This window comes from Typopeltis vanoorti, chromosome 12, assembly GCF_054136105.1.
Source record: "Typopeltis vanoorti isolate ZY-2024b chromosome 12, IOZ_Tvanoo_1.0, whole genome shotgun sequence".
Classification (NCBI taxonomy): Eukaryota; Metazoa; Arthropoda; class Arachnida; order Uropygi; family Thelyphonidae; genus Typopeltis; species Typopeltis vanoorti.
Window position 1 is genome coordinate 117,962,736 of NC_143560.1, and position 12,004 is coordinate 117,974,739.

Genomic DNA, 12,004 nt, shown 5'->3' on the forward strand with positions numbered 1-12,004 from the left:
TTGACATCCATTTTCCTTAGCCCAGTCCTCCAAACTATCCAAATCATCTTGCAAAATTTTGACATCCTGTGCACTCACTATTGCTCTACCCAACTTTGCATCATCAGCAAACAAGTGAACACTTCCTCTCAGATCCTTTCCTATATCGTTAATGAACAAATTGAAAAGTAGTGGTCCAAGAACAGAACCCTGTGGCACACCACTAGTCACAGGCCATCTTTTGGACTCTACTCCTGAATAAACTACTCTCTGATATCTCTCCATCAACCACCCTTCTATCCATCTCACCAACCCTATATCCATCCCCATATGCTGCAGTTTACTGATTAGAATTCCATGTGGTATCCTGTCAAAGGCCTTAGCAAGGTCCAGTAGAATCACTGTAAAATCATTACCCTTATCCAGTTCAGCGATCACTATGTTATAAAACGTGAGCAAGTTACTGAGGCATGATCTACCCTTCACAAAATCTTGTTGTCCCCCATACAGTATCCCATCCTGTATTTTTTTCTTGACTATTTTCTCCAAGACCTTGACAACAATTCCTGATATGCTGATCGGCCGATAATTTTCAACAGCAGTCTTTGAACCTCCTTTATGCAGTAGAACTATTTTCCCCTCTTTCCACCCCCTTGGGACTAACCCAGACCCGAGACTCAAATTAAACAAAATGGTCAAAGGCACTGACAATTCTTTAGACGCTTCTCGTACGACACGAGGTGGTATACCATCCAATCCCGTAGATGAATTGACATTGAGGTTTTGTAATAACTATTCACCTCCACTTCATTCACCACAGCCTGTATTAGCTGTTGGTTTTCCATTTCTGCAATGTCACCACCAGGATGATATTCTCTTGCAAAGTGCTCACTCAGTAATTCTACTATATCAACTGATTCAGTTACCTCCCTACCATCGGCATTCTTTGAAATCATTCTGCCATATACATTTTTTCTTTTACTTGCAATATATCGAAAAAACTGTTTGAGATTCTCTTTAGCCTACATGGCTAATGTTCTTTCATAATCTGCTTTTGCTTTTCTTACCACACTTGTTACCCTTCTGGCCTGGGCTTTATACCGTTCATGTGCCTGCAGGTCACCTTTCTCCTTAAATTCCCTCTGCAGTTGTTTCTTTTTCTTGCAGCTCAAGCTTAATGGTGTTATTCATCCAGGAGGCAATGGCTATAGTCAGCCATTGCCTCCTGCAAACACTTCTTAACCGCTTCCCATGCACTATCAACATCCAGCCGTTGCAGTTTTACATGCCATAGCACTGAACCAATCAAACTCCTAAGCTTGTCATACTTACCAGCCCGATAATTCCACATGTACTCTGTCTTAATTGTAAATTCCACACCTTTAGCCACCTCCTAAGTTAAGTCCCTATGATCACTCTCGCCAATTGGTGGCAATGTGGTCATATTCATTACAGTCAGATCCTCAGATGCAATTACTAGGTCAACACTCTCTGATCCCTAGTATTTTCCATTACATGCTGTCGCAGATAGTTATTCCTTAATAACCGCATAAAATCCAATTCCTTCCTCCCATGTGTCCTCTCCTCCCTCCAATCAATGCTACCATAGTTGAAATCTCCCATAATAATTTATCTCCTTCCACTCATTTCTTCTATTTGCTTATGCATACTATAGCCACCATCTTTTCCATCACCTGGTCTATAGCAGCACCCAATTGTATATTTTGTTCTGCGAGCCTCAATCTCACACCAAACGTCAAATATGCTCTTTTCTCTATCCTGCAATTTAACTTCTATTCTCCTTGGCTGCAGCTCATTAGCTATCATTAATAATATTCCTCCCCCCCCATTTTATTCTCCCTGTCATTCCTGAACACACTATATCCCTCTCATTCAATCCCACTAGCTATATCATCTTCAGTCAGCCATGTTTCACTAATGCCAATAACCTGTGATCTGGAAGTGCCAACCAAGGCCAAAAATTCTTCCTTCTTGTTTTTTTTGGTTGTTCCTAATACTCCTAGCATTAGTGTACATGAATTGCAGACCTCTGTTGGCCCCATTCCTACTTTGATGCCTTATACTAACTATCCCATTCTGATTTGTTGTCCTTATTCGCTCGGGCATATTATACTCATTCATACACTCAACTACCTCCCTAAGGTCTGCATATCTACTTCCCCCACCCCTTAATAAATCTTGTTTCCCTGATTCTGCACATTCACTTCATTCAACAACACTTTTTCAAGTCTCCTTACACCGAATCCATTCAAATGCAAACCATCCATCTTATATAGATCCTTTCGCCCATCTAATTCACTCCACACGTCCACAAATTCCACACCACTCGTCATGCATAACCCACGCATAAAGTCATTTGCAATTATGGCCCTCCTCCTAAACTCTTCACTGTCATACCACGGCAAAAGACTAATCATCCTAACTCTCTCACTCTTTTCTTTTGCTACCTCAAACAGTTCATTCAGGTCCTCTATCATTTTATCTCCTTTCAAATCATTCGTACCTGCCACAACTATAATTTCTTTCACTCTTTGCTTTTGCTCCCTAATAGACTCACTTATGTCCTTAATGGTCGCACCAGGTTGGTATGATTTTGTCAAATCTCCATACAGCACTCGCTCCTTCATTTTGTTAAGAAGTACAACTCTGGTACAACCTTGCAATTTATCATATCGCTATTTTCTACATTCTGAAATTTGACAAAAATATCACACTCATGACCTGAAACACACTTTAATTCCTCATTTTTTTCATTTTCTGCACACATTAACTCCACTATCATCATTAACCATACTCCAACCGCTCTCTGCAATGCATACATTTCGCAGATAGTACACTGCATAATCTCCTTTATGTTACCGTTATTGAACAAAGATGGCAAACCATTATTACTAGCTGCATTTTTTTTCTTACCGGAGCCATGTGCTATCGTATCTTATCGAATTAATAATTGAAACAACAACACCAAAATACACAAACAGACACACTAAGATACGAAAAGCAAACAAAACTACGTAATATTCAAGCAAAATTGTCAATGATAACTTAAAATAACACTTATCTTATCAGGAGCTCTCAACAAACACTGCATACCACGAGTCCCTCTAGCGGCCGACAATTATTGAAACAGATGTCTCTGAAGACTGTGTGAATGTTAAGAAAGTGTGTGAAACTGATAATAAAGAAAAGAGTGTGACTGGTGATAAAAAGGCATGTGCAAGCTGAGTTGGTGAACTTGAAGCAAGAGATGAAGTGGTTGTAAAAGCAAATTGTATGTGTGGAAAAGTGAAGAAGACTGAAATGAATAATGTTGTTATGAAAGAGGAAAAGAAAAACTCATGAGTAGTGTTGTCTGAAGATTTGTTTATTAGAGATGTGGTGAACGAGAAGATGCACAAGGTTTGTTTTCTGGAGGAAAAATGATAAGAATGATTGAAGCATTGGATAACAGGATTAAGCAAGCAAAACAGTTGGTAGTAGGAACAAATAACTATCAGGAGGTTGTTGAGAAGAATAAAAGATAATAGTGTGATAGGAAAGATAGTAAGTGTATTGCCCGGGTATGACAGAGATGAGTTGAAGTAGAGAGCAAAGGTTATGAATGTGTTAGCAGCATTGCTTGAACAGTTTGTGAATGTGTGGCATGAATTTGAAGGATGACTTGAACTGTATAAAAGTAATGGATGAAATTTGAGTGGTTTTGGTATGAAAGAGACTGCTGCTGGAAGGAGAGTAATGAGTGCAGAGAATGGATCTGAGCAAGTAAGAAGAGGAGCAGTGTTTTTTAATGGAGAGGTGGGTACAAGAACAAGTGTGCAAGACAGACAGCAAAATGGGGAGGGGGATTCAGGGTGGACATGGGAACACAGTGTGATTGATTAGACAAGAATGGAATGGGATGGCCTATGATGTAGGTGGAACAGTTGGATTTGAAGAGGATTCTGGGATAGGTAATGAGAGAGAGAGAGAGAGAGTAGTGGGCTGAGGAGAGCATAGAAAAGTCGCATCTAATAAACAGCATCAGCAAAACTTGTTAGAGATCCAGAAATTAACTATTCTGTTTGTATACAAATACCAGAAGCATCAGAAACAAGGGGAACAAAGTTATTGAATTGATTTGAGTTCATTCACCCAAAATTTGTTGGAATAAGTGAAATGTGGTTGGTTGAAGATGACATCCTAGCAGGAATATTGATGGAAGGGTATGATGATTTTTGTGAAGATAGTAAAAGTAAAAAGAGAGGTAGAGTGCTGTTGATCTTAGAAAAGGAGTTGTGCCCATGCACACAGACATGCAAGGGGGGAAACAGTTTTTGATGCAGCATGGTGTTAGGTTAATGTATATGTAATGAAATACTTAGTCAGATGTTACTATAGACCTGGTAATGTAGAGGGTAGTGACTATGAAATGTATAAGAAAATGGGAAAAGTCTGATCATTATGGGTAATTTTAATTGTGGCAATATAGATTGGGATGACAAGGTAGCAACCAGAAGTAAAGAAAATGAGTTCTTGTTTGAGGGGCAACTACCTCAGACAGAGAGAATAATGTTAATGTGGAACAGGAGAGAGTAACAGAGAGAATATGAGGATTGAGGGGGCTCAGATTTCTTCATCTCATCAGAGGATGTCATCATAAATGAGGTATCAAATCTCTCTCCAGTTGGTGAGAGTAACAGTGAAGTGATTACCTGGGTAGTTGCCAGCCATGTGAGGAAAGGATATATGTGAAACTACGAGGTTGGTGATTATGAAAAGCTTAGGAGTTAGCTTGCAGCTGGATGGAAAGGAGACCAATGTTGTTTGGGTGCTGTTCAAGAACTATCTAGCAGAAACAGTGTCTAAATGTATTCCATCGGTCAGAAGGTGAAATAAGGTTGATGTGAAATGGATGGATGGATGAAAGAAATTAAGCATTCAATACAGAAGAAGACGACATTATGGAGGTGACTTCAGATGAATGATAATCAATTCTGTGAGGAGTACAAAGAACATGCAAGGCAGGTGATGAGTTTGCTTGTAAGGATGGCAGAAGTGCAGTATGAGTAGTGGTTAGCTAAAAGAGGTTAACAAAAAAAGAATAATTATGATATAAACACTGATTAGAGAAAATGCTATAAGGATTACCACCACAAGGATATAGTTGAGATATTAAATGAGAAGCTCATAAAGGTATTTAATACTGGTGAATATGGCAGCATGCAGAGTTTGAGAGAGCAGTGGAAAGGAAGGAGAAGAGACTGACTGTGTGTGAACAACAGGCATATGAGGAATTGAGTAAACTTGATATTAATAAGGCTGTGTGACTTGATTATATAACACCCTGTATTTTGAGAGAATATGCTAGGAGTTGACATGCTTGTTTAATATGAGACTCACATTGGGTCACGTTCCGAAGGAATGGAAAGAAACAAGTTTGTACCACTTCATAAGGGAGGTATCAGAACTCAAGCATCAGATTATAGGCTTATCTGTGTGTTGTTTAAAGTGTTGGAGAGGCTGGTGTCAACCAAGATTCATAACTGGGTTGACAACAGTGGTATTCTCTTTGACGGGCAGTATGGATTTGCTAAAGGAAGGTCATGTTTTAGTAATTTACTTACTTATTACAATAAGGTGACATGCATGGGAAGTGGATACATAGTAGTATACTTTGATTTTGCAAAGGCTTTTGATAGATTGCTACTTGATAACTGATAGTTAAACTAGAATGAATGTGGTTAGATATTAGATTAGTGCATTAGTGGATATTGGATTGGAAATTGGTTGTGATAGGTATTGGCAAGTTGTGTATGGGGACAATGGTATGCTTCAAGTGTCTGTTTTAGAGCCATTGCTGTTTAATCTGTATGTTAATGATATTGGGGAAGGTTTGAATGGGGGATATTCAGTTGTTTGCAGCTGATTCAATGTTGGGAAGAACTATAAGGAGCAGAGAAGGTCAACACCTTCTCTGCTCCTGGCTTTACAAAAGGACTTGAATGGACTCAGTGAATTAGCACAGGAATGGGGATGCTAGTTCAATTTTGCTACAAATTTTACAAATTTTAAAACCTTAACACTAGTTCAATAGTGTTAAGGTTTTAAAATTTGTAAAACAAAGAGGAGATACAGAGTATTCGGTTGGCAGGGATATGTTGCAGGAGATGGGGAAGTAAAAGATCTGGGGGTGATTGATGGTGGATAGGGATTCAAAATTTAGAGGACATATTGCTAAAATTGTGAGAACAATGCAACGAATTATAGCAGTTATGCAATGGATACCATTGGCAATTGACTAAAGCGGTTTCTGGTCTCCAGAACGTACAGTATAAGAAAGGTTGAGAAAATACAATTTTACAGAATCTAGTGGATAGGAGGAGGAATGATATGATTAGAGACATATAAGTTCATAAGGGTTCTTATAAGATTAACATTGAAGAGATTTTTCATAGAATTGTGGAAGTGGAAGAAGAACAAGAGGTCATCCTGGAAGATGTGTAATGAGGGTGTGAACAAAGAAGTGAGAAGCAGGATTTTTTGCATAGAGAGTGGTAAATGATTGGAATGCATTGCCTGAGAGTGTGGTATCTGCAAAGAATTTGAATGTATTTAAAGCACAGTATGATGAGCTCTATGAAAAAATGACCTCCCATGATTCTTGGACTCCATGGAATACTGAGGATAATAAAATGTCAAACCAGTGTCCTTCTCTCTCTCTCTTTCTCTTTCCAGTTTAAGAGGAAGAGATAAGGATAGTGGCTTAGAATTTAATATCATTAGTAGTATTCCATAGTAGAAAACTAAGAACCTTTTCCATGCTGTGTAGGAAATCAGCTTTTAGAATATGTCTAGAAGTGATTGTGAAATTAAAACCTCTTTTTCAGTATGCTGTTTTCAGCTTTTGTTAAATGGTGTGCTCATTAAGTAATGAAACAACAATTATTATATCAAGACAAAAACTATATTTGGAATTGTCAGTTACATAGATTCAAAATAATCTCTCTCCAACTCCACACAGTATGACATCTGTCATACAGGTGCTTGAATGCATGGTGGAAGTCCTGAACAGGAACCTCCTTCAGTGTCTGGGTCACACTGTGTTGAGGACATCCAACATAGTGTGTTGGATGTCCTCAATGTCGCTGAAGTGCTTCCCTTTCAAGGCACACTTCATCTTTCGGAAGTGGAAAAAAATCTGTGGGAGCCAAATCTGGCAAATAGAGGAGATGTTTGATCACACAGATTGATGTTGAAGCCAGAAACTGCTTCACAGGCAGTGTACCAGTGCATTGTCATGCAACAAAAACCAGTTGTTATGGAACAGTTCTTTCCTGACACATCATATGTGGACTTACAGACATTGCATTACTCTTAAATAATACTGACCATTCACTGTGGTGCCCCTCAGGAACAAATTCACAGTGAATAATTCCAGCAGCATTGAAAAAACAATGAGCATTGTCTTGACACGTGATTTTTGCAACTTTCCACACCATTCCATGCTCTGGAATTTTGTTTCCTGATCAAACTGATCACTAGTGACAGTTCTTTGCAACACATCATAATCTTGATCAACTACATGGATGCAATTTTGACAACATGCAACCTGGTGCCCTCTGTTTGTGTGTCAACGTATGCAGCACAAACTTCGAAGAAATCTTCCTCCTGTGCAAATCTCTTTCTAAGATTAATCTAGCCATTTCCTTACCGACACCAAGCTCTACAGGTTATTCGCCTGTCATGGGCAACAATTTCCCTAACTTTCAGTATATTATCATTTCTACGTGCAGAAACTGGCTGTCCATAGCATGGTTCATCCTCCAGGGATTCCCTGCCCTCTTTAAACATTGAAACCAGTGGAACACCCAATCATTGCCATAAACCTTTTTTAGGTCTTGGTACACTTCTGTAGCAGTTTTTTTCTAATTTATAGTAAAATTTCATCACAGCTCTTTGCTCCATGGCACAACCTCTGACATGCTTCGCTCACACACACTTCAGTGGTTGCCACACAAAAGCTGTTGCATCACCTGACTTGAAAGTTGCACCTGCAATTACAACACACTCTAGCGGGTCAGAATTATAAACACGCTTGTTAATTTTATTCAAAGGGCTGTTATGTAAAAAAATCAATCTCATTGCATAACTGGCACACTGTGTTTATGTACATTGTGTATGTTCTGATTTTATGTTCATTAGTTGTGTGTGTTCTGATTTGTGCTTTTTATTGTAAAGGGCTAGAAACTTTTTGTCTGTTTTAGTATTATACAGTAAGAATGTGCATGTATATGAAGAGCTTATCAGTTTATCTAATTGGTTCTATAGGTTGTCATTTGAAGTGTTGGCTCGTGCTTAATGCAAATCTAGACATTGAATCAATCTTATTGCTGGCATATTGCATGGACTGAATCCTTTCATGTAAAAGAACAAAAGAAGTTTTGCAGTGTATGTGCTTGGCGCTCTTAGAATGAAAAGCTTATTTGAAAATTAAAAATTTTAGAATAATCTCATTGTCTTTACACCTTTTAAGAAATGTGAGGTTTAAAAGCATAGCCTTTTTACATTTATACTTATCTAAAAGACATACCTTGTGCTTTACCTTCCTCATTAAAGTTGTTCGTCTTTCATATAAAACTTTTTATCAGTAATGTTAGATTATTTAAAAACCCAGGTTTTTCGATAATCTAAGTCATAAAATGAACCAATTAGTTTTGCTACTAATAACATGTGGCTTCTTCAGAATAAAAACAAATATACATGTAAGAATAACAGTTGGTTATTTATTTAAATAAATAATTTTTTTAAGTGGCTGTCCTGATTGGTTGATATTAGCATATTTGCCCTCTAGCCAACACTTTGCATGTTCAGAGCCTGTCTCGAGCATGGATGTTTGTAAAATGTCTTTAGGTGGGAGATGAATTTCATTACCTTTTGTAATAATGAAGGGGCATGAGACCACATTTGCTTATTGAAGACCAGAAATGGCTTAAATAAGTTCCATGTTTGGTTTCCTGGAAGGATTCCCAAATTATATAAAAAATATTTTATATAAGAAATAATAAAATAGATAAGAAATCCTTGGCTCATTCATTGGAATAATGTACACTTGTATATGGCCTTTCATGGGTGAGTGTCTTATGTCTTTATTTGACATTAAGCCAGAAATTTTGCTAAAAATAGTTGAATGAGTTAAAAACTATATAAATATTGATTATAATTTTGGTAACTTGCATTCTGCATCCATATATTAATTCTTTATTATGATAGATTAACATAAATTTATAAAATAATTAATGATATTATACTGCTGATTTTGTATTTAATAATGCTTCTCATTAAATAAAATCCTTTTTTTTTTATTATTTCTGTAGTGTAAAAAACATGGTGATGCTTATGAATGCCTTCTTCGAAATATGGAAATGGAACAACGAATAATATTAAGAAGAACTTACTCATCAGTTGTTTATAAGTATATAGAAAGTATGGGCATCAATATTGTTACATATATGAAGGTATATGTGTGTTCTAGAAATTGATGACTATTAATCTTTCAACAATTATGTTTTTTTTTTCTTTAATATACAAGTTGGTTGTAAATTTTTGCACACTATTTCATATTATGTTTGCTGACTAATGACAAAATAAATTATTATTAATAACAAGTCCTATGTAAGATGGGATCAGGACTCATTACAAGTCCTGTTTAATCACAAGGTCTGTGCCTTAAAGTAATTTGTCCAGACTGGTTGGCCAAATGGAAGTCTTTTGCTCTCTATGCAACACTGACCAAGAGGTAGTGGATTCAAATCCCACTGTAGCATTGTTCATGCTAAATTACAGTTTCAGAAGTGAGGAGTATGTGACCAGTCATGGATGTTAATAGGTTTAAAAAAAAAAGATCAATTTAGATTTGGTGTCAGACTACTATCCTGCTTATTAGAAAACTGAAGTGGCTTGAAAGAGTTTTATGGTCTCTAAAGCAGAGGTTCCAGATCCTCTAAACCTTAATGTACCCATTATTAATGTACAATAGGCTTATAACCTTTTGTGAGTGGGATTCACAGGATTATAAACATAAGAAATATGAAGTTGACAAATATAATAAGTTTATTTGTAACTTATTATTATATTTGCTTAGAAATAATCAAATTATGTGAGACTCACTGCTTAGAAATAAGCAAATAGTAGCAATTCATCAGCCTGGAATAGTGCATCATCTTGCAATGTTTGCAGGGTTCTCTAGAAGATATCAAGATTCTTCCAGAATCAGTTATGCCTTCAACTGAATTGTATCAGTTGAAGACATAATGCTCATCATAATTTCTGATATGTGCCCTCAGAAGTGAGTATCTTATTATTTACTTTTATTGCTTGCTTCCCATCAACAATCTTCTTCCAAATTAATGTGTTTGTCAGGGCTTCAAATAGGCTGGTCACATTTTAGTCTTCTAAGGCACGACTATCAGCATCAATCCACTTAGATCTTGGTCTTCCTATGTGCACTTTTCTCAACATACTGACATCAGAGTTTTGTAATGTTTTCTTACCTTTCTGTCTTAAATGTCCATACTACCTTAGATTAGTCTTACTCACACATTTCTTGAATGCTAGTAATGACAAGTTCTTTTCTAATATTTTCATCTTTAATATGATTTTGCTATTAATTATATCTGTCTATTCTCATATTTTTTCTCAAAACTTAAGTTCTGTGGTTTCTAGTCTTTGATAATCTTTTTTATTTACAGCCCAGCTCTCCAATCTTTCAAGCTAATTTAGTTTGCAGATATCCTGTATATTCCTTTTTAGTGTTTTAGTTAATTTCTTTCTTATACCATATAAATTTATTCAACTGGCTCTCCACCATTCCAGCTTTTGGTTTTTATATTTATTTCCATATTTCATTTGGCATCTTCTCTAAAAATTGTATTTAAATAGTTGAAGTATTTTACTTGTTCTGTAGGTTCTCGATTGAGAATGCAATTAATTTTTGAATATTCTTCACATTTTTATAGTTTCATCTTTTTTGATTTTCATAGTCAGATATAAAAAGATTTAACTTGTTATTACAGCAGTTAAAGATTACTGAAGCCTGGTACTGGATTTATTTATGAGTCTCACATCATGTACATAAAGTAAATAGTTAAATGAATATTACAAATTTCATTATCAGGCTCAGTGACACTTTCCAGGCAGATGATGAATAAACATGAAAAACATGTACACTGTTATCTTACACCTGACTTTACATCAAACTAAACAGAAAAAGGATTTTAATACCTTATCTCTTAGCACCTTAGCTTATAATCTTTCCAGATCTCAAAACTGAAATATGTTTGCATGTTATATTCTTATTATTTTTCGACTAAAGTAGAAATCTGAACCTGATAACTCCTATTTGATCTGGATCCAGCTTGTCACCATACTTCTCTTTGACAATTTTTCTTAAACTCTTCTGAGGTATGCCTGCATAACTTAATCGGAGCACTCAGTAGGAAAATTCTACTGTGATTTTCATATTCAGTTTTATTTCAATTTTTTACAGATAAGTACTGTGTGCATTAGTTCAATCATCTCAATTCAGTTTGACTAGGCCTTCTGAATTCTGTAGTGTGACCACTGTAAAATGGATATCTTTGCATATCTTCCACTCTAGCTGCCTCTCCATACCTCAGGTTTCCAGTGGCTTTTTCTGCCTCATTGATGTGTATACTCCTGATTGCATTTCTCTTGAACATTTTATGCCATAATTATGCCACTGCTTATCTCATATATCGAGCCTTCAAATCCATTACTCCAGACATTCAGAATATCTGATTTTTGTTTCACCTTTATCATCTCTGTTTCCTTTCATCCATTTCAAAATGAGCATTTTGCCACTATTGCAATATTTATCCTCTGTATTCTTAACAAAATCTTTCCTATAACTTTTGTTTATTGACTTTTACCCATAGTTTAGGTCTCTTGCATTTATGGCATAGCTTCTAGGGACTTTCAGTGTGATTTTTTTCTTTAACAGCACTGT

The 12,004-nt window shown here is 36.3% G+C and overlaps 1 protein-coding gene across 3 annotated transcripts in view; it reads left to right on the forward strand.

The window, feature by feature from the left end:
• Positions 1 to 12,004, forward strand: part of LOC150101170 (TELO2-interacting protein 2-like) — a 161,364-nt gene that overhangs the window by 66,080 nt on the left and 83,280 nt on the right. For all 3 annotated transcript variants that reach the window (XM_090401444.1, XM_090401443.1, XM_090401445.1), the window contains one exon: positions 9,354 to 9,494. In XM_090401444.1, the coding sequence (XP_090257570.1) occupies positions 9,354 to 9,494 (141 nt within the window). The remainder of the gene's footprint in view (positions 1 to 9,353; positions 9,495 to 12,004) is intronic.